The sequence below is a fragment of the Coccidioides posadasii genome, chromosome 2 (genome assembly GCF_018416015.2).
Source record: "Coccidioides posadasii str. Silveira chromosome 2, complete sequence".
NCBI classification, from domain to species: domain Eukaryota; kingdom Fungi; phylum Ascomycota; class Eurotiomycetes; order Onygenales; family Onygenaceae; genus Coccidioides; species Coccidioides posadasii.
In genome coordinates, this window is record NC_089408.1 from 4,786,516 (window position 1) to 4,807,811 (window position 21,296).

A 21,296-nucleotide genomic window follows, 5' to 3' on the forward strand; every position below is an offset into this window, starting at 1 on the left:
ATATACCCTTTTTATGCCCTGAAATGTGCTGCAATGTTTCGGAGTTAGGGCCGGACATTGCAGTTAAGACGGCGTTAGCTCGACTCTGCATTACATGGTTTTGTGTAAGGACCCGAGTTCTTAGAGCTGAACACCGCAGGCCAAGGATGGTCTTGGGTAGGAGTTAATCCATGACCGGCATGCATCTAGAGCCGAGTAACCAGTACAAGGGGATGGGATGCAAGAGTTAGATCCTTGGAGCACCTCGCACCTGACTTAGCACATCCCAGCCGCAGACCCGGGCGCTTGAGCATCTGCATGTATGTATGTTTGATGTAACAAGTAGTTACTACTCATAAAAGGGCGGCTGCACTGAGTGCTGCGCCCGGAACGGGTAGGGGGACGTACGTAGTGGAATAGAGAGATGTGTAACTCGGTAAGTAAGATTGTCGTCAGAAATATATTGTCTTAGCACGTCCTCTACTTTGTAGTTCACGAAACTATTTACATAGGCATTGAACCAGATACCGTCAAGATGGCTGCAAAACTGGATGACGTGGTTGCTCTCTCAGAGCGGATCGAAACCGTCCTTAGCAACCCACAGGCGGTCACTGACCTTCAGGATGACGGTCTCCGACGCAGATTGCGCGATGCGGGGCGGAAACTTAGCCTTGCCATGGAGGCATCTGGAGACACCATCCACAGGATAGCTTACGCAGTAAGATTGACCATTCTATCATATCCTTGCCTTTGGACCCTCAAATAATGTTGCGCTTTAGCCAATGCAGCTTGCGCTTGCTCGTGTCGGGATTGATATTCGACTTTTCGATATCCTGTCGGAGGGCAATGGCTCTAGCTTCACCCATGAGGAGCTTGCAAAAAAAACAAAAGTCGATATAGTTCTGATGAGTAAGTGGTAAGATCATCTTACGGGTTCAAGAAGACGGCTCACGATAAATAGAGCGATTGTTAAGATATTATCAGTCGGTTGGAATGGTTTTGCAACTCGACGAAGATACGTATACCGCCACCAATGTCACTGAGGCTTTAGCATCTGATGGCGGGCGTTACGGTGTTTACATACAGTAAGCTCCGACAGGGTCACCTTTGAAAATGCCACCCTGACATGGCTTCGTAAGGTTTGACCTGCTGTCTCCAGCCATCATGGCATTCCCCAAATTCCTGCAGCAAAACGGCTACTGCAACCCGATCGACCCGAGCAAAACTGCGTTCCATCTGGGTATGCATACCAGTCAAACGTTCTTCCAGTGGCTCCAAAGTCATCCGCAAGACTCGGAAAATTTCGGTATATGGATGTCTGCTCAGCGTGAAAGTCGTCCCATCTTCCTTGACGTGATGGACTTTGAAGGGGAGCTAGGCCAAGGAACGAACAGTTCAACGGTTTTATTTGTGGATATTGGAGGCTCTAAGGGCCATCAAAGCATCGCACTGCGACAGCGATACCCAGGCCTCCCCGGCCGCATCATCGTGCAAGACCTTGAGCACGTTCTTGCAGAAGCCAGACAGAATCCACTTTCAGGATTTGAGAGTATCGAAGCGGAAGTTTATGATATGTTCTTACCGCAAACGATTAAGGGTATTGTATTGTCCAACCTGTCTAGAAAATGAGACAACGTCTGATTCGTGGGGTTAGGGGCTCGCGCATACTATCTCCGCCAGGTTCTGCATGACTGGCCGAATGACAAGTGCAAAGTCATTCTAGAGAATATCAAAGCTGGTATGTCTCAGGACTCGACTCTTCTCATCGACGAAATGGTCATTTCCGAGCGTAATGCCCCGTGGCGGGCGACTCAGGCGGATTTCACTATGGCAGTGGCTCTATCATCAATGCAGCGTACGGAAACTGAATGGCGAGCGCTTTTGGAAGCAGCGGGATTCAGGATCCGGAAAATCTTGAAATACAGAGAAGAACTCGAAGACTGCGTGATTGTCGCCGCCCCAAATTGAGCAGTGGTTCGCGAGGGCTTCGAGGATTAAATTCCGATGCAGTAGTTGAATTTACCGAGCTGACAGAATATGAATAGATCAGAGCTTCCTATTTAATCTTGTGGTATCACTTACAACGCTGTTGTCATAGATACCTTCTCTGAGATAAAAGAAGATGATTGATTCTTCCCAAATAGTGACGTAGGTGACAGTGTGAACTATTAAGTACTCCGTACGCGGAGTGCGTGTTCGTTAACTACTTAACCGAGCTCGATACCAGCGGACCCCAGGGACGATCATGTGATGCTGACCTACAGCAACACAGCCTCCCGCTAACTAACGAATATTCAACCTCATGAGAAGTGAGACATCTGTGGCTATCATCCTTTCTTCAAAATCAGATCAGATCCCTGGGCTCCAACAACAACTTGGAACTGAACCACATTATTCTATCTCAAAACTGACTAATGTACACACAAAAGAGAGACCCCACTCAGATACCCATCAGCAATCCATACAGTCCATATGAAGCAATCATTTCAACCTCAAAACATGATGAGAGGGGTTGGAAGTCCACTGTCACAAAGAACGGTTCTGACAATGGAACTTTCAGCTCCAGCCCGCAAGGTCTGCAGGGACAGCGTGATACCCATTGAAGAACCCATGTGGATCATACCTCCTCTTCAGCCCAGTGAGAAGTGCATGACGCCACTTTGCATATCCGTACAGGGCTGATAAAGGTTCATCACCATGTGCATAGTTTTGATACTGAACCATTTGCTCGTACCCAGACACATCAGGGGAAGACATTGTATCGCGCCATCCGCGAGCCCAATCGTCAGCAGCGTCAGCTATCGTGTTGTCGGTGTAAGCCATTTCAATTTCCACCAGGTTGTTGAATGTTTCACGGTGCGGAAACGCGGAGAAACTAGCAGGACGGCGTTCGATTCCGTCCAGGCCAAAAACCTCCAATAGGATCGTACTGTTGACGAGAGCTCTGTTTGTGTCTACAAATGAGCTAAACGAATCGAAAAAGCGGCGGAAAGTGGGCGCATCCAGTGTTTTAACGACAGACCCATACATGCTATGGCTCTGGCCCGTCTCACACTTGATCGCGACGGCGCCGCCAGCGGCGGCGTAGCCCAATTGTGCCCACGGAATGACCGTCTCATTACGGGAAATACTGAATGGCGCAAACATTCTCGTGTATTTTTCTCCGTCTTCTTTGGCGCCAGCGTATACTAAATTCATCGCCACCAAAGGCTTCAAATGACGAGGAAGGGTGTCAGTGGTGCGTCTCGTGGTCAAAGGGTGAACTAACTTACCTTGAATGATTCAGGATCGACTGCGATAATGATTACCAAAGACAAAGCAGGGTCAACCGGGAACAAGCCGTTGATAATGTCAATGATAGACTCCAGAGACTCGCCATCGAACTGCATGTCTGCCATGTAGTGGAGACCGCCGTTCGATTGGGGAAATGTCTCTAAAGTCGTCTCGATCACTATACCGAAGTTCTGACCACCACCGCGTACACCCCAAAAGAGGCCCTGGTGAGACTTTTCAGAAGCTTCGACGACAGTGCCGTCCCAGAGCACCATGCGAACTTTACGAACTGCATCACTCGTCAGACCATGCTTGCCTTGAAGCCGTCCAATACCGCCACCGAGCATGGCGCCGGTAGCTCCTACGCAGGGACATGATCCGATGGCTAGATGAAGGGTCAGTTCCTATCAACTTTCATTTGCTGGTAGTTGACCGAAACTTACTAAGTTCTCTACCGGCAGCTCCAACGGCGTCTGCTACATCCTGGAAGGTTGCTCCACTCCCCACAGTTACCGTGTTGTCGGGATTCATTTTGGCGTACTTGAAACCTTTCATGTTTATCATGATCGTGTCTCTGACACTACCAAGAGTTGCAGAGTATCCATGGCCCCCCGATTTGGCGAGCCATGTCATATTTTTCCTTGAGAAAAAATTAAGCTGTCGCCGATACTGTCAGCCCACCTGTTTATCTAAATTGGCTTACCTGGACTCAACTTACACCAACAGACAATTCTTTCTCGGACTTGGGAACAAAGGCCCAATCGAAAGTGGGGGCATGGTAGTTAGACCACCGTGTGGTTGTGCTGATAAACTCCGGCCATGAAGGGCTATGAATGGATTCAACAATTTCTAGAGGCCATCGTTTTTCGAGGGGTGCAACAGCACCGGAAACTATTAAAGGGGCTGACGAAAACGCCAAAATATATTGCACAAATTTGAGGGCAACCATGGTTTCGGGAACGAACGGTGTTTGGTGTGAAAGAATGATCGATTGAATATGCTGAACATTCCTCTAGAGTCATGGGGACCAGCGTCAACTTATTTATGGTCAATAGAGACAGCGTTTTCAGCACTGTCATCGTGATCACCAGCAGGTCCATTACCCCCTATTCTCTAACCCAATCTCCAACTGTTTAACGATGAACTCGAGGGTGTTAAGTGTTAGATGGCTGCCTTCAATACATCAAATCATCCATCTCGCGGATTACTGCGTGTCCATTCAACTAACAAGTGCAAGGGTCTTTCGCCGCCACACAGGACCTGAGTGGCGGCGAAAGACCCCGAGTATTTTCCGAGAATAGCAATACTTCTAATTTATTAAGATGGATAACAAAACTCTCATAGCCCTAGAGCGTTGGGAGCCTTGCTTACATTGTGGCTGTTCCTTAGGACTTTCAAAGCCTCGTGGATGACGTGCAAATGGCTATCACAGCGTAAGTTAGCTGTTCAAATCTGGTATGGCTTATTTGATACCCTGATCCTGAGCCAAACTATCTTTTGAACAGACGGACGGTTCGGTTGGGGTAGAATTCGGCAGATGACACAATTTAGGGGAGATATTATGACAAATTATTCTCAAATATGCTATCGTTTGAAGGAAAAATCATCAGTGACTAACAACTGACTCGCTAATGATGGTACTATTAATAAAATGCCAGGGGATGCAACTCAAATACCCACGGACTAGGGACCATGTATGATAATTCCTAAGTTTGTCCTCAAGCTGAGCACCCACGTACTCGGTATGGCTGTTATAATTACATTTAAACGTGTCATAGAGCTAGCTTCAACTTCAGAAGGTCTTTCTCCACGATCTCATCTCGCCGACAGATGAATTCAGACATGTCCCAGTTGCAGTTGATGTACCTACCAGCTAGCCACTCTCTCCTCTCACTAGTCAGCCATGTGATAGTGTCCGCGGCTAGCTCTGGCTTGTCAATGCAGAAAGCTAGATGCACATGAACCATTAGAGGGGTTACTAATATACTCTTGACGTCCGAAGACTTACCTTTGACGATTGAGCTCGGCATCCGCATAGCTAAATTTGTGGGGACGGAGCCTGGGTGAACACAATAGCTAAGCAGGCCCTGATATGGGACAGTAACGGTCAGTATGTCCCGTTAAATTTTGACCATGGAGATCTTACCTGGTCCTTGTAGTCAACCATCAGGTATTCAGTAAGCCTCATCACCGCCAACTTGGAGGATTGATACGCGCTGGCTCCAGGGGAAAGAGCCAATGCGCCAACAGATGCCACGTTGACGATGGTTTTATCGCCACCCTGAAGCATGAGTGGCAGAATGGCCTTGATAACCCAATATACGCCTCGAACATTGACCTCCCATGTCTGCCACCATTCCGTTTCATCCCCGACTCCCATTGGTACAAAAGGTGCAAGGAATCCTGCGTTGTTTATTAGCACATCAAGCCGCCCCCATGAGTTCCTGATGGCTGTCACTGCGGCATCGATACTGCCAGGTTCGCAAACATCTATCCGAAGAGGGAGCATGTCGGGCGGTTCCGAGACACCCGCACTTTTTGCCTCTTCACTAACCATCGCACACACAGCAGACGCATCGGCGATGTTCCGCGCACCAATTGCAATACATGAGGCGCCAGCTTTACCATAGGCGATTGCTATTGCTTGACCGATCCCTTTGGTGGCACCAGTGATGAGCACAGCCTTACCGCGGCATCCCGGTTTGTTCGCTACCGGATCTATCGCAGAATAGGTGTCACGTCGTATTGTCGGCGTGAAATTCAGTCCAAGGTTGGGAGTTGGGGTAGAGGATGACATAGTAGCGTTGAGTGATAAGGTTCGATCAACTTTGATTCCCGCGCGGTGTGTTGTCGTCAATTGGGCACGCCAATAGTTGTCCCTGCGCTACAGGTAAATAACAGGAGGGCATAGGTTATATTTAACAATCCGTAGTGTTCGCGTATGCTACATGCAACACAAAAAGCCGCGAAGATTATCAAGCTTGTTGCTCCGCATGGAGACACACCCCCCAAGGCCTTAATAACTCGTCTCTGGCCCCAGGGGTTGTGACTATGAAATCGAGGGCGACGCCGCCGCCGCGGAGGTAGGCCTTTACGGACACAATAAAAAGCAATATGGAATGTCCGACTAGTAGACTCGGGTCCCGCCGGGGTACGGCCGCCTTGCATAGTGACTTACGAAGGCTGTCAAGGCGTGCGCGGATCAAAACTTAAGAGCTTGTTTCAAACTCTTCAAGTGCAGGGTATGGCAGGCTTGTAACTCTCGATGCACTAACCCCAACAGAACCATCAGATATTAGGTTATTCTGACAGCTTCTTTTCTGCGGAAGCGGGAGTACAAGCGGAATTGTTGGTCAAAACCATGTAAGAGCAACATTGGTGAGGTTCAAAACAATTCACAGCAAATTGGAATACTCCGTACGGAGTACTCCGTACGCAGCCAGGAGTTACGTGTCAAAACAAGGATCCGGCATAGTGTAGCCCGTCCAATACCAACAGCCCTTCCAGGCCGGAGCCTATGCAGCAGCTCATATACGCGAGGTCGTGGAGTGTTTGCTCTACTGGCCGACTAGAGTAGTCCTGGAGGCGCCACCTTTATGCGGAAATGGATCATTTGATTCTTTCACACACTTTGAAGCCCAGATTTGGCTTTTCTTTTTTCTTTTCGTTTTTTTTTTTTTTTTTTTTTTTTTTTTTTTTTTTTTTTTTTGGGTTGTTTTGGTAGAAAAGAGAGGGGTTGAGTGTAGTTGTGTATATAGGCCGCTTGTTTCGGCGAAATTGTACGTCGGCAACCTTTGCAGCCAGTCTCTCTCCAGTGCGCCGGCTACAGCGTAAATATCAGCTCATTGTGTATCACCTTTGGCCGGAAATGTCAACGTTGGCGCAAAGGTTGTAGAGCAGGGCATCGTTTCGAAGTTATCCGGTTTTGAGGGCTCAAAGACAGAGGTGATAGCCAGAGCGTCCACGGAACCTGCTTTAGCTGACCGTGCATCCATTCCTGAGACGACTTGGCTGGCTATCTCAAAAATCAGCCATACAACAAGGCCTTGGTTAATAGAGCTAACTAGAGCTCCGTACTCCGTAGTTACACGGCGAATGACAACCGGCTGAGTAAGCTGCATAAGGACGGGGAACTATTTCGGAGTTACCGGGATAAAGCCAGAAGAAGACAATGGAGTCCAAAAGAGGAACCCGGTAAGTACAAAGCCACAATTCCTTACACAAACCCTCCCCACAGCTACAGCTGCCGCCCACAGCTACAGCTCCCCCACAAGCCTTTTGAACCCCCAAGTGCTGTCTATCAACCCTCAACCTGGCGATGTCTGCTTCACCAGGTTCGGGGACGCCGGAAATGCCAAAAACTTGCTGGGGGGTAGCGGGAGGGTTGGACTTTCCGGTGGGGGTTAGTCAAGGCGGTTAGAATCATTAGAACCTGCTCAATGCACGGTGGAATGCAATCTCGCTGCTCCGCCCTAGGCACAACCATTGCTATGAGGTAGTTATAAGGGAGACGGGGCAAGATCCACGACGACGGTACCCAGAACCACAGAATGCTGGATATCGAGAAGAAAAGAGAGGAATAAGGATTCCTCGGCCGGTACGGCTGCCAGCTTACAAATTGGATATCAGGGGCGATTTCGCTGCTCAAGGACCTAGGAGTCAGCTATGTATGCCTACGGCAGCCTGAACGAGTCTAGCGCGTGCGCGTTCTTCAGGCGCCCTATTATCCAACATATACTTCGGAAAACCACTGGTTGTTGCAGTGTTGACTGAATGATGGCACCCATACATATCTACATGCATTCTTGCATGAGCTGTCTCGCGGCCAAGAAAACGCGGAACGTTCTTTTCTCTTATTCTCAGCAACGGAAAACAGATAATAACGCGGAGTACGGAGTACGGAGGAATTATATATCTGATTGCCATCTCATGCCACTTGCAGATTAAAGGCTAACTGGCTGGTTGATTGCAAAGGAGACGGTTGCTCTGTCCATTCTTCTCCTGGGTAAGCTTTACACACCGCGTACTTCCGCCTTTCTCTCTTTTTCTTTTTGGGTTTTTCTCCCCAAGCTCGCCGCGAGGCAGAAGTAATGGCTGCGCCATTGCAAGAGCGACGATGGTGGACTGGGGATGAGGACAGGATTTTGCTCCAGGAAGCGGAGCTCCAGCGTACAGTCGCCTTTAACTGGCCATCTGAATGTACCAAAGTTTTAACTAGTATCTATCGCTAATTCACTTCATATAGGAACAGAGGGAGGAACTAAAAATTGGAATGCCATTGCAGAAAAGCTCCCTGGCCGGACGAATAAAGACTGTCGCAAACGATGGCACAAAATTGGTCCCAATATCAAAAAAGGAGTTTGGACTCCTGAAGAAGATGCCCGGCTGCAGGAGGCAGTCAGTTTGTTTGGCTTAAAGTGAGTCAACTCTCTTGTCCGCAAGCTTGTCTGTACTCTCTTGTTATTCATCCCTTGGATACGTACGTCTGACAGACTTTTTGGCAGGTGGACCCGTGTTGCAGAGTTTGTGGGATCTCGCAACGCTGATCGTAAGTTGATATGCTGAATCAAGCAGTGCATATCCTCTCCTGAACAAGTGTATCTGTGTATATTCAGCCTTGCATGAATGAATGCAATGTGATCAAACACTGCTAACCAGCATATTGGTTACAATTTTAGAATGTTCTAAACGGTGGGCGTATGCACTAGATCCGAGCTTGAGTCACACCCCATGGACAGAGGAGCAAGATCAGCTTCTCCTGATGGTTGTTAACAAATTTGGGCACAACTGGAGCAAAATCAGCAGTACAGCGTTCGGAGACAGATCTACATCTGATATCAAAAACAGGTATGGGATCACACAGACACAGTCCTTTGACAATCATTTCAGGAGAGACACCAGGGTAAGTTCCGTGTGTAGCCACATGTACTAAACCATCCCGTGCTTTAGATATTTCACCCTTCAGCGAAGGAAACGAAACACATCCGTCAGCAACACGGTGGCATCCCAAATCGACGATGAGAATCATTCAGATCTCGGCTGGCCAGAGTCCGGCACACTTCCAGAACCGCCCAGGAACGCACTCCTTGATGTTGGCACCACCCCCTCGTTAGATTCCAGTTCTGAAACACCCGTCAGTATCGACTATCTTTTAGAGAATACCGATATTGCGCAACTGTCAGAAATGAATGGCCTTAGTAACACCTCCATCTCGCCCTATGAGGATGTTACGTCGAAGGACGCCATGGCGGACCCCGATCCCGACTTCAGGAAGTTCCTGCATCATTTTGACCCTTCCCAAGCTGCAGATTTTGATGGGGGCAATTGGGACGCAGATAGCCATCTCAGAGCAGTCACACGGGGGGGCTTTGGGAGAGAAGAGACCAACCACGCGAACAACGGGGAGTGGCCTGATTCCAGCCACATCGCATCAACAAATCCGACAGAAACAGATACAGGATCGCAATCTTGCACTAGCACCTTGGTTCTGGAGGAGATGGAGCCGCAGACTGTAACACTTGTGCTCAGCACGCTCTTGGGCAGCAATTCCCGCTTCCGGATGCGGATTGACAACAATTAGGTGCTCTTGGCAGTCTCTGCATTTTTATGTGTTCCTGGTCTGGTTCTCTAGTCGGTTTCTTCCCCTTCTCTCAGACTCAAATGCCCCATATTCCTACAAAAATCAATTAGAGAATCAATCAGACTAACAGGTGGGTGTCTACTCGCGATGCTCGCTTTACAGTGAGCATATGGTTGATATATTGGAATCCTGGAATGCATCGGCGCAAGATTCGCCCGTGCCCACCATTTTCCAAGCCAGCATTGCTTAAAAAAATATAAGCTAACATTTTCTCTTAACAGGCTGAATTCAGAGAGGCTCTATAAATAAATTGATCAGAGCTGATCCGATCAGCGTTGGAATCTGGACCGGAACGGACAACCACTGCGATGCTTGTCGTTGCCATGAAGCTTCTAATAGGCCTGTGGTTGCGAGAGGTTCGGCCGAGACTGCTTGAAGGTCACATGAGGGAAAAATGGCTGGTTTTTACCGCTTACTGGTCATATGTATTAACCTGGTTTGTCCAAGTTGCAGCACATCTGGTGAAGTTGCATGCTTGGCTATTATGTAACTAATAACTCAGTTAACTAGCGAGTCATGGAGGTCCCATGTAAGATTCCCCTTGCATGATTCGAGGCAGAAAACAATCCATCCACTCCGCGCTCTATTGACATGATACTCCTTTAAGATCTTGCTCTTCTTTGTCTCGCTCCAACATTTTGTATTCAGACATTCATCGTCGTGACTCAGAGATGCTCATTTCCTGCTGTGCTATTGTCGAGTTAGACCTCTTATCGTAGGTTAGTTGAAGGTACACAGCTACGAAGCAACTATGTCCTCCGTGCTCCAGAGTTAACTAACAGCAAAACTACGGACCCCGAGGCAGCTGTTCAGCCGACCGCGAGCCACCGGGTTACGTTCAACAGAAGAACCCCAGCTGCTCCACTCAATAGGAGTAATCTCCCGAGCTCCCGTATTCCTTAGGGCCCCGAGTAACGGGGACCCCGATGTTAGGAATCACCAATCTCATGACCAAGCTCAGGGCATGCTCTGCGATATATTCCCTTAAGCAAATTGAACATTATGTAGGCTGTGCTTACGAAAATCCTAGGACTTATTTATCGTGTAGCTACTGATCAATAACTCGATGTTAACATTTTACTGCGTATGTATGCAGTTGTGCACCGTACGTGCATATATCTCTTAGCTGCTGATACACACCTAACTGACTATGCAAATAGCATGCCGCCAATTGACATTTCTTCTGCCGTCACTAGAGGACAGCCACCTTTCACTCGACCATCAATCAACCTAGACAATCAATATGATGTTGAGGGGGTTGCTCGGTCACTTCCAGAGCTGGTGGAATTTCATGCCAGGTTCAACCCGGGCCACATGTTCTGCAGACAGGCCCGGAAGGAGGATTCAAACTCTTCAGATTATGAATTTGTCAATGTTGATTACTCCTTGCTGAAACAAGCCATCCTCAACTGTCAGGAATGGCTTCGTGCTACCGTCGCCGAATTACAATTCCCCTGCGAGAATGAGAACTACACCATTATTCGAGGCCCACCGATTGCGCTCTTCATGAGTAGTCATGTCACCTTGGTTATATATATTTTCGCGCTGATGGGGATGGGCGTGCCAGTGGTATTATTGTCTACGCGGCTTAGCCCGATGGCTATCAACCATCTCCTTGGGCGGACGGCATCCGAGGCGATCCTTGTATCACCACGACTGAATCCGGTGGTTCAAGAAGCTGCTGTGTTGCATATCACCCAGAAGATGACACGAGACGACGGACAGAGTGACCATGTGTCCCTACCCCCGAAGAAGCATACTGTTGCATTTCCGAGCCAGTACAATCCTCCCAGTTTTGATGAAATCCGAGAAGAAGTGAGCCGAGAACCTAGATCAGGAACAATTATTCATCCTCTCCATTACATCTCCGAAGCAGACTGCAATGTCCTGGTTCTCCATTCTTCTGGAAGCACAGGCCTGCCAAAACCGATATATACATCTCACCGGCACTACTTCAGCTTCGCACTCTGCCACGAGCTAAGCACTCATGAGGAAATATTATCCCCTACAATGTCCACATCCCCGCTATTCCATGTAAGTCTTTGTCTTGTTCGCTTCAGCATTAATCAGCGCTAAGACTCGGTCAGGGCTGACTTTCTTGATGAGGGTTTCGGATTACTTCCTCCATGCCTTTCATTGGGAATAGGAAAGCCATTTTGCCTTCCACCTTCTGAAGGCATTCCGACTGGTCTGTCCGCCGTACAATTACTCCACTCTAGTGGTGCAAAGTCACTTCTTACTGTCCCGTCAATCCTTGAGGAAATTGCTTCGCTCCCTGAAGACAAGGGATTACGGATACTTCAAAGTCTCCATTTCGTTGCTTTTGGGGGCGGTCTACCAAAGGAAACGGTTTGTCATACACTATCCGCCGCGGGGGTCAGGCTGGTTAACCACTACGGTACAACGGAGACGGGACCCTTAGCACCGCTATACGTTCCCCCACCGGGCTACGATTGGCATTACTTCAAGTTTCGAACGGATATCCGAAAATCACTACGAGTCCAATTCAGTAATTGCTGTACAGACAATGTTCAAAGCGGCAACCATTTGCAACTTAGCCTACAGCCACTTGGATGGCTGGATAGGTTTCATGTGCAGGATATTCTGGTAAAAAAACCTAACTCGGAAACGGAATTCAGCATTCTGGGTCGGAGCGATGACTTAATCTGCCTTGCGACGGGAGAGAAGGTTCGTCCCACGATTTTAGAAACCGCTTTGCTTGAAAGCCCAACGGTCAAGGCCGCTCTAGCCTTTGGAGATGGGCGATTTGAAATAGGCGTTTTGGTAGAGCCGGTGTTTCCAGTCGCCGAAGGGGAATTTGATCAGTTTAAGTCCTCTCTATGGCCAACGATAGAGAAAGCTAACCAGCAAATGGATTCTCATGCCCGCATTTCGTCGCCTACTGCACTGGTGATTGTGGCGCCGGGGAGCCTGCCTCGTTCTGACAAGGGAACAATTATCCGGCGCGAGGCGCATCAGCAATTTGAAAAAGAGATTTTGAAAGCCTACGATAGTTTGGAGACCACTGGTGCCAATTTCTGTGCTGCTACGTTGGAAACGACATGTCTTGAATCTGGACTTCGCGCGTTGATACGCGAGAATCTCACGTGGAAAGTTAGTGATGCCGGCTGGAACGATGATACCGATTTCTTTGAGTTAGGAATGGACAGTTTGCAAGCGACAATGCTGCGTAGGTTCGTGATTGCAGCTCTTCCGGATGACTTGGCGTCATTCCGAAGCATGGATCGTGATTTTCTATACCGGCATTCCTCAATTTCAAAATTGGCGAGAGCATTGAGAAAGTCCGATGCGTCATTTATCGAGAAAACTACTGATGTTTCCAACGAAACGCTTGAGGCTTTCATCGACCAATTTGGCTTGCAACGGAGGAAGGATCTTACTATACTGTTAACAGGCAGCAACGGCAGCTTAGGAGCCCATCTCCTCGCTCACCTAGCTAAGGATCCTAGCGTCTTCCATATTATCTGCCTTAACCGCCCTTCAATGCAAGATCCATACGAGAGACAGCAGCAGTCTCTACGGTCCAAGGGCCTAAGCCTATCAGAGCGTGAGTGGGAAAAGATCAGAATTTATCAATCTAATTCCAGCCTCCCGCAGTTAGGGTTGCCAGAAAAGGACTATATGACCCTTCAGGAGGACGTTACACACATTATCCACAACGCTTGGCCGATGAATTTCAAAATGGGGTTATCATCGTTCGAACCTCAGTTCAGAACGTTACAAAATCTTCTGCTCCTTGCTCGAGGAGCGCATTCAAGTAACCCGTCTTTGAACTTGAGAGTTCTATTCATATCTTCCATCTCGGTAGTAGGTCGATATGGAGAGGTATACAATGAAGCTATAGTACCGGAAGCGCCCATACGCGACTTCAATGCCTCTTTGCATCTTGGGTACGCGAAGGCTAAACTGGTATGTGAACAGATCATCGAACGAACTCGGGCATGTTATCCCGAGATTGAGTTGGCCTATGTAAGGGCTGGCCAAATTGCCGGCTCTAGCATGGGGTATTGGAATAAGGAGGAACATTTCGTGGCCCTTGTGGCGTCGTCCCAAAAAATTGGAAAGCTCCCTAATTTAAATGGGGTATGTCGTTATTTTCCTTTTCACAAGAAAGGTCGAGCTTTTATTTACTAAGGTACAGACTCTTTCGTGGCTCCCTGTCGATGTGGCTGCCGCCGTCATATCTGATATCCTTCTCAGCTCGGAGCCTATGCAGCTGGTGTATCATCTTGAAAATCCATTTCGACAATCGTGGCGTGAAGTCTTAGACACTTTGGCTGTTGGATTGAATCTAGGCAAAGACGACCGCCTCTCCTTCCATGAATGGATTGACGCTGTGGAATCTGCCCCAGATAAAGGGAACCGAGCCAAGCAGTTGGCGAGTTTCTTTAAAGAGGACTTCGAACGTATGTCGGGCGGTAGTTTGATGCTCGGTACGGAGACTTCACAAAGATACTCTCCGACTTTGAGAAAAGCCGGAACTGTTACAAAGGAGATAATGCAACAATATTTAGCCTACTGGAAAAGTATTGAGGTTATTTCTTGATTGCAATCTGACGCCAACGAGCTCTCTAAGCTAGGTTGGGCGTATTCTTAAGTGCTGCACCGGTATCTCCATGCCCTCACCTTTGCTGCGTCCGGTTTTAAAAATTTTCTATGCGCCGTTCTTGTTTTTTGCATGATAGCCCATTAAAGCCAGTTTCTGGTGGCAGTGATGCATTTCATGCTACTTCTCGAAGGTTTCCTTTCTGACGGATGGTGAAATTGCCAGGCTTAACTTTCTCAAGCAGGCTGTACTCAGCCCTTCCCATTTAGTTACATGCTTAGCTATATATTTACAGATTAAGTCCACATAACGTACGCAGATACGTATTTATTGCGCATTTTCAATCAGTAATGGTGTCATATATCTACTAAACAGTAGCATACGGGATCTAGATATCTCTATGATTTATCGGGCAGCCGGCCTAGACCTCAGAGTCTCGAATACCTTGTTAGGCGATGAAACTTGACTTTTTACGTAGGCTTACTGCTTAGACGTATGTATAACGTGCTGCAGGGCTGGATAAGGTTATTTACAATGCGACAGTCCGTTGGCTTTGCCCTTGCCCAGTGGTTTCTCTGCTTCACCAGTCGAGGGTGGTTAAACTACTACAACATACCTGGTCGAATGCCGCCAACAACTAGCAACGATAAAGCACGGGGTTGCCGTGTTCCGTAGGACCCGAGTGCATCTTTGCTTGGACCCGACCATGTTAGCTGTTCGACACAAGCTCGGAAATGTAGCAGCTGAAAGCGGAGGTCAAGATTGCCGTTTTTTCAGAATATTAGAGTTAACTAAACTGCCATGCGCTGGTAAGTAACTAAGTGAGCTTCATCGCTTCCCAGTTGATCGATACATACGGCTTCAACACCTTTTGATCTCTTGATAGGTGCTTTGCATCTTCACCTAATCTCCCGTTTCTCCAAACTGGTACCACAGCACTATTTGGAGCAACAATCCTCAGCACAATCATGGACGAAGACTATCCCGAAAATGCTATAGCTGTTATCGGCATGGCCTGCAAGTTCCCGGGCGCCGAGTCCCTCGAAGAATTCTGGGACCTCCTCCTTGCTGGCAAATCCATGTGCCAGGGGGCTCCTTCAGAGCGATTCGCCACAAAGAACAATCGTCGACATCAGGATAAATCCATCTATAATGGAAATTTCATTTCTTCAATCGAGAGCTTTGACCATAAGTTCTTCCGAAAGTCCGGTCGAGAAGCATCCTCTATGGACCCTCAACAGCGCCTCTTACTTGAGGTTGCATATCAAGCCCTCGAATCTGCCGGATATTTTGGCGAGACCGACCCGAATACCGACGTGGGTTGTTATGTGGGTGTCTGTGCATCGGATTACAATGATAATGTCGCAAATCACCCCCCGAATGCGTTTTCTACTCTAGGAACACTCAGAGCGTTCTTGACTGGAAAGATAAGTCATTTCTTCGGCTGGAGCGGTCCGTCCGTGACCTTCGACACTGCGTGTTCTTCGTCTGCGGTAGCCATTGATGCTGCATGCAAGGCAATCCTGCAGGGAGGCTGCCACATGGCGTTAGCAGGGGGTGTCTCCATCTTCACCAGCCCATATTTCTTCCAAAATCTATCGGCCGCATCGTTTCTGAGTCCAACAGGCGCAACCAAGTCTTTTGATGCCGATGCAGATGGGTACTGTCGCGGAGAAGGAGTTGGATTGGTGATGTTGAAAAAGTTGTCACATGCTGTTGCAAATAATGACAACATTCTTGGAGTGATCATGTCTTCCGCCGTCAAACAAAGCAGTAATTTAGTCCCGATCACAGTGCCATACAGTCCCTCCCAGACTGCCTTGTACCGGAAGGTCTTGGCACTGGCGAATGTATCTCCAGAACAAGTTACCTATCTTGAAGCACACGGTACGGGAACTCGCATTGGGGATCCCCAGGAGTTTCAGGGAATCAAAGAGGTTTTTGGAGGGCCCAAGCGACAGGAAAACCTTTATTTTGCGTCTGTGAAGGGTAACATCGGTCATACTGAAGGTGCATCTGGAGTAGCTGGTCTGATCAAGACAGTGCTGATGATCCAGAAAAGAAAGATTGTGAGACAGGCCAGTTTTCAGCAGCTGAACCCAAAAATCATCCTTGAAGGAGAAAAGTTAGCTGTACCGACAGACACATTGACTTGGAAAGCGGAAACTTTGATTGGCTGTGTGAACAACTATGGTGCTGCAGGTAGTATTGCAGCAATGGTGATTAAGGAACCGCCTGCACCATCAACTGAACTTGGGCATGCTAAACCATTATCGAGATACCCTATTTTCCTGTCAGCAAATTCTCCAAAAGCGTTGAGTGAATATGCAGCCAAATTGCGAGCATTTATGACTCGTCTCCCTCCTTCGTCCAGCAATACCCTTGCGGATCTTGCGTGCAATCTGAGCGACAAACAAAATCGATCACTTCCATATTCCCTTGAAGTCACAGTACCTAGCATGACAGAGTTGGATGATCAACTGCGTGTCGTGGCATCCGGATCTAGCACCCCATCATCTTCTGAAGCGCCATCGAAACCCAAACATGTCATTCTGGTGTTTGGGGGACAGACAAATCGATTGATTGGGTTGAATAAAATGGTACTAGAATCCTCCCCAATCCTACGCTCATATCTCGACCAGTGCGATGAGAAACTCCAAGCTTTCGGGATGCAGAGCATTTACCCCGGGATCTTCGAGACAGAGCCCCGCGACGATATCGTCATGCTGCAGACTATGCAATTTGCGTTGCAGTACGCCGTTGCCAAAACCTGGATAGACAGTGGCTTGCACATTGACTGTGTCTTAGGGCATTCTTTTGGACAGTTAGTTGCCTTGACAATCTCTGGGGTCCTCTCGCTGGAAGATGGTTTAAAACTAGTCCATGGGCGGGCTCTGCTAATGGCACAAAAATGGGGACCAGAAAGAGGATCGATGATCGCGCTGGATGCTGATATCGAGACAACGGCCCGACTGATAGCAGCTGCCCACACACTAGATCAAAACTATCGACTGGAAATTGCCTGCTATAACGGGCCCAGGAGCCACGTTGTCGTCGGTTCAGAGGCTGCCGTCCAAGGCTTGGTCGGGCTTCTCAATCAGTCCGCAGCAGTCAAATACAAACAGTTGAATGTTACCCATGGCTTTCACTCCGAGTTCACAGAACCTATCTTGAAAGATCTGGATCAGTTAGCTAAGACTTTGACGTTTAACCAACCTAAAATCCCTATTGAGACCTGTTCTGAGGGCCAATCCTGGGGTTTTGTAACCCCTGCACTTGTCACAGAGCATACCCGCATACCTGTGTATTTTGAAGAGGCTGTGGACCGGCTTATTCGGCGATATGGTCCCTGTACATGGGTTGAGGCCGGATCCAACTCTTCGATCGTGAGCATGGCTCGACGGGCAATCCGAGGCACTGCATCCAAGCACTCCTTTTTTCCAATCAATCTCAGCAGAGAAGACGCAATGGGCTCTCTGGCTGACACGACAGTCAATCTGTGGAAGAATGGCCACCACGTTCAATTCTGGCCATTCAATCGTTTGAAGAGAAGGCATTATACGCAGATCAACCTACCACCATACCAGTTTGAGAAGGTAAAGCATTGGCTAGACTGGGTCGAGGTTGAGCCGGCATCGACTTCTGGAGCGGGTAAGAATATTCAAGAACAAAGTGAGAAAGAGGAGCCAGGACCGGCGAAACTACTGTCCTTTTCTGGGTTTGGTGACCGTGAACGACGACAGGCAGTATTTTGCATTGATCCACGGTGTGAAGAATGGCAACGACTGGTTCAAGGTCATGCAGTGTTGCAGAATCCACTATGTCCAGCGCCGCTTTATGTGGAGCTTGTCTCACGAGCAATTATGCTTCACCTCCATGATCCGTCTGCGATAACGCTTTCTTCAGCTGGGCTTTGTCTGCGATCATTGGATGTTGTCGCCCCGTTGGGAATAGGTCATGACATCTATGTGAAGCTTCTGTTAACTCAACTTGGTGCCAACAATGACCGTTGGAGCTTTGCATTCTACACCATGCCCAGACCATTCCGCTCTGAGGAGGCTGATCTCCCTCTTCATGCAACTGGTGAAGTGACAATTTCTAGCAAAGCTGAGGTTCGTAGTGAATTTGAGAGAACAGCAAGACTGCTTCCATATCAGCATCTCGAGAGCCTCATTGCCCAGACCGATGGCGAGGGCATGACGGGATCCTTGATCTACCGGGTTTTCGATCGGGTTGTTCAATATGACACCTACTACAAAGGGGTGTCTCGAATCGCCTCGAAGGCAGGAGAGGTGGTGGCGCAAGTCATCCTCCAGAACCCTGAACTCCCGTGGGGTAAGGAACAAGTGTCCAACCCCTTAGCTCTCGATAACTTCCTCCAGGTGGCTGGGCTGCACGTTAACAGCCTTAATGTTTGCGGTGAGAGTAACGTGTTCGTGTGCACCAAAGTCGACCGTATCCAGTTTAGCCCAGAAATGCAGCTGTCTAACGGCAATGGCAGCTGGAGTGTCTATTCTAATATGCATATGCTCAACGATAAGGAGGTCGAAAACGACATATACGTGTTTGATGCCATAAGACGGCATCTTGTAATGGTTATCCTGGGAGCGAGGTTCAATCGTGTCCTCATCACTTCTCTAGGAAAAGTGTTAGCGAGAGCGAATGCTACAGGCGCAGGGGTAGACCTAATTGCTAAAGGTTTCCCTGCTGCTAGCCACATTCCTGCCACAGATCCAAGAATCTCAAAAGAGAGTGATTTTGGCATGCCGGTTCCTCCCATCCAGTTGGACCAGTCATCGACGATTCCCCGACCCATAGAGGAGCGAGTCAAACCTGATCTCGAGAAAGAGCTTCGCCAGCTTCTCAACAAAATCACCGACGTGCCCGAAAGTGAATTCAAAGATGAGGCGACACTTGAGGATCTCGGAATTGATTCGCTAATGGCAACTGAAATCGTTACCGAAGTAGGCGCAGTTTTTAAAGTTGATATTCCTCAGTCCGATGTCCAAGACTTGATCACCTTCCGGGCTCTTCGTGACTATGTTCTCCAGCGAGTTGCACCAGGTCATAAGGTGTTGACCCAGACCATGACCGCGACTCTAACGGAGGCGGTTTTGCCGAGAGAGAAAAAAGACAATGCACCGAAGGCTTCTTTTGCGGGCCCCAACGAGCAAGTCTCAAGACGCATTGCCCAACTAGTGGCAAGCCATCTGGAGTGCAGTGCTGATTTCCTCCGCTCTACAAATCTAGCGGATCAGGGCCTTGACTCCTTGTTATGCATGGAGCTCGCTACAGATATTGAGCGCCTTTATGGCATCAAGATCGATGTGACACAACTTACCACTGAGTCTACCTTCGGGGACCTCTGCGACATGATTATAGGGAGCGGGTCCTCTTCAGGGTCGTCCACTGCAGATGACTTCGCTGCGTCAACCCCAGCGGCGGAGCTGACCACTGATACGGAAGATGAGAACGTACCAGTGCCGGGGCCGCAAGCAGCCGCTAAACTGTTGGAGGTGCAACATGCTTTCGAGAACATCCGTTACGACTTTGAAATGTACGCAAAGGAAACCGGATTTCTCGGGTTCTGGAAGAATGTATTCCCAGCACAATCTCGCTTAGTGTTAGCATACGTAGTGGAGGCATTCAGAGACTTGGGATGCCCTCTAGATGTCCTCCAGCCGGGGCAAATTGTGCCGGACCTGCTAGTGTTGCCCAGGCATCAGAGACTGAGATGTGTGTTCTATGAAGTCCTCCGCGACGGACAGCTTGTCGATTTCACAGGAACAGACTATATTCGTTCTGAAAAGCCCATAGATCACACCCCATCGCACGAAATTTATTCTCAAATCGTTCGCGACCATCCGCAGCACGCGAAGGAGCACGAGTTATTGAATATATGCGGCTCTATTATGGCATCACTGGTGAACGGCCAAAAGGATCCTCTACAACTTCTATTTGGGACCAAAAGAAACAAGGACCTCCTCGAGGATGTATACCGTAATGGACCGATGTATTTGGCGGTGACCCGTTTGCTAGGTAGCTTCTTAGAGAAGTCGCTTAGAAATCGGGGGGAAGGCAAAATTCACGTTCTAGAGGTTGGAGCCGGAACAGGAGCTACAACGCGATGGGTTGTCGACGTCCTCTCCCGAGCTGGAGTTGACTTCACTTATACTTTCAGCGATATCTCCCCGTCATTAGTGGCAGCCGCGAAACGGAAATTTTCAACCTATGGAAATATGAATTTCATGGTGCTGGATATTGAGAAGGCACCTCCAGAGGAGTTAACGGGACGTTTTCATATCATTCTATCCACCAACTGTATTCATGCCACGAGCAGCCTGCCTCGATCACTCACACGTATCTGCGAGATGCTGCGGCCCGGCGGGTTTGTGTCGCTTGTGGAGTTCACGAAGAACATGTTTTGGTTTGATATGGTGTTTGGACTCTTGGAGGGATGGTGGTTGTTTGAAGATGGACGTGAGCATGTTTTAGCAGACGAGGCATTCTGGGAGCGGAGCATGAAACATGCCGGATTTAAGCACGTTGCAATGACAGACGGGTCGAGTCTAGAGGCGAACACGGTTCGAATCATAACTGGATTCACCGAACATGCGGTTTCTTCGAACACGCAATCTTGGGTTGAGAAGAAAAATGAAGCCACCGATTCAGAAACACTGGTTTTTGGCGTCACCGATGACAAGACGCTGCTTCGGGCGGATATACATTATCCTGTTTCGGAGTCAAAGTGCTCTCATCCATGGCCTGTGGGTACGTAGAACTTCCAGGGAAGAAACCCCTGAGAAAGGGGTTTACTAACAGATTATACCAAAATTA

The 21,296-nt window shown here is 48.5% G+C and overlaps 6 protein-coding genes across 6 annotated transcripts; 4 read left to right on the forward strand and 2 right to left on the reverse strand.

Moving 5' to 3' along the window:
- Positions 1–514: 514 nt before the first annotated feature.
- On the forward strand, positions 515–2,036 carry D8B26_004002 (uncharacterized protein; the record flags this gene model as incomplete). Its single annotated transcript, XM_003071552.2, has 5 exons — positions 515–697; positions 759–888; positions 941–1,064; positions 1,119–1,576; positions 1,634–2,036. 5 exons carry the CDS (start codon positions 515–517, stop codon positions 1,945–1,947), a joined length of 1,209 nt encoding a protein of 402 aa, XP_003071598.2. The 3' UTR covers positions 1,948–2,036.
- A 499-nt stretch (positions 2,037–2,535) lies between these two features.
- D8B26_004003 (uncharacterized protein) lies at positions 2,536–4,201 on the reverse strand (the record flags this gene model as incomplete). The annotated part of the gene is made up of 4 exons (XM_003071551.2): positions 2,536–3,189; positions 3,252–3,637; positions 3,696–3,909; positions 3,971–4,201. The coding sequence occupies 4 exons, from the start codon at positions 4,199–4,201 to the stop codon at positions 2,536–2,538; spliced, it is 1,485 nt and encodes a 494-aa protein (XP_003071597.2).
- An 823-nt stretch (positions 4,202–5,024) lies between these two features.
- On the reverse strand, positions 5,025–6,049 carry D8B26_004004 (uncharacterized protein; the record flags this gene model as incomplete). The annotated part of the gene is made up of 2 exons (XM_003071550.2): positions 5,025–5,339; positions 5,399–6,049. 2 exons carry the CDS (start codon positions 6,047–6,049, stop codon positions 5,025–5,027), a joined length of 966 nt encoding a protein of 321 aa, XP_003071596.2.
- A 2,293-nt stretch (positions 6,050–8,342) lies between these two features.
- On the forward strand, positions 8,343–9,832 carry D8B26_004005 (uncharacterized protein; the record flags this gene model as incomplete). Its single annotated transcript, XM_066124336.1, has 5 exons — positions 8,343–8,421; positions 8,498–8,669; positions 8,757–8,800; positions 8,931–9,099; positions 9,202–9,832. The coding sequence occupies 5 exons, from the start codon at positions 8,343–8,345 to the stop codon at positions 9,830–9,832; spliced, it is 1,095 nt and encodes a 364-aa protein (XP_065980416.1).
- Positions 9,833–11,053: 1,221 nt separating this feature from the next.
- Positions 11,054–14,766, forward strand: D8B26_004006 (putative NRPS-like protein biosynthetic cluster; the record flags this gene model as incomplete). Its single annotated transcript, XM_003071548.2, has 3 exons — positions 11,054–11,926; positions 11,999–13,996; positions 14,055–14,766. The coding sequence occupies 3 exons, from the start codon at positions 11,054–11,056 to the stop codon at positions 14,457–14,459; spliced, it is 3,276 nt and encodes a 1,091-aa protein (XP_003071594.2). The 3' UTR covers positions 14,460–14,766.
- Positions 14,767–15,427: 661 nt separating this feature from the next.
- Positions 15,428–21,238, forward strand: D8B26_004007 (Type I Iterative PKS; the record flags this gene model as incomplete). Its single annotated transcript, XM_066124337.1, has 1 exon — positions 15,428–21,238. The coding sequence occupies one exon, from the start codon at positions 15,428–15,430 to the stop codon at positions 21,236–21,238; it is 5,811 nt and encodes a 1,936-aa protein (XP_065980417.1).
- Between the last annotated feature and the right edge of the window lie 58 nt (positions 21,239–21,296).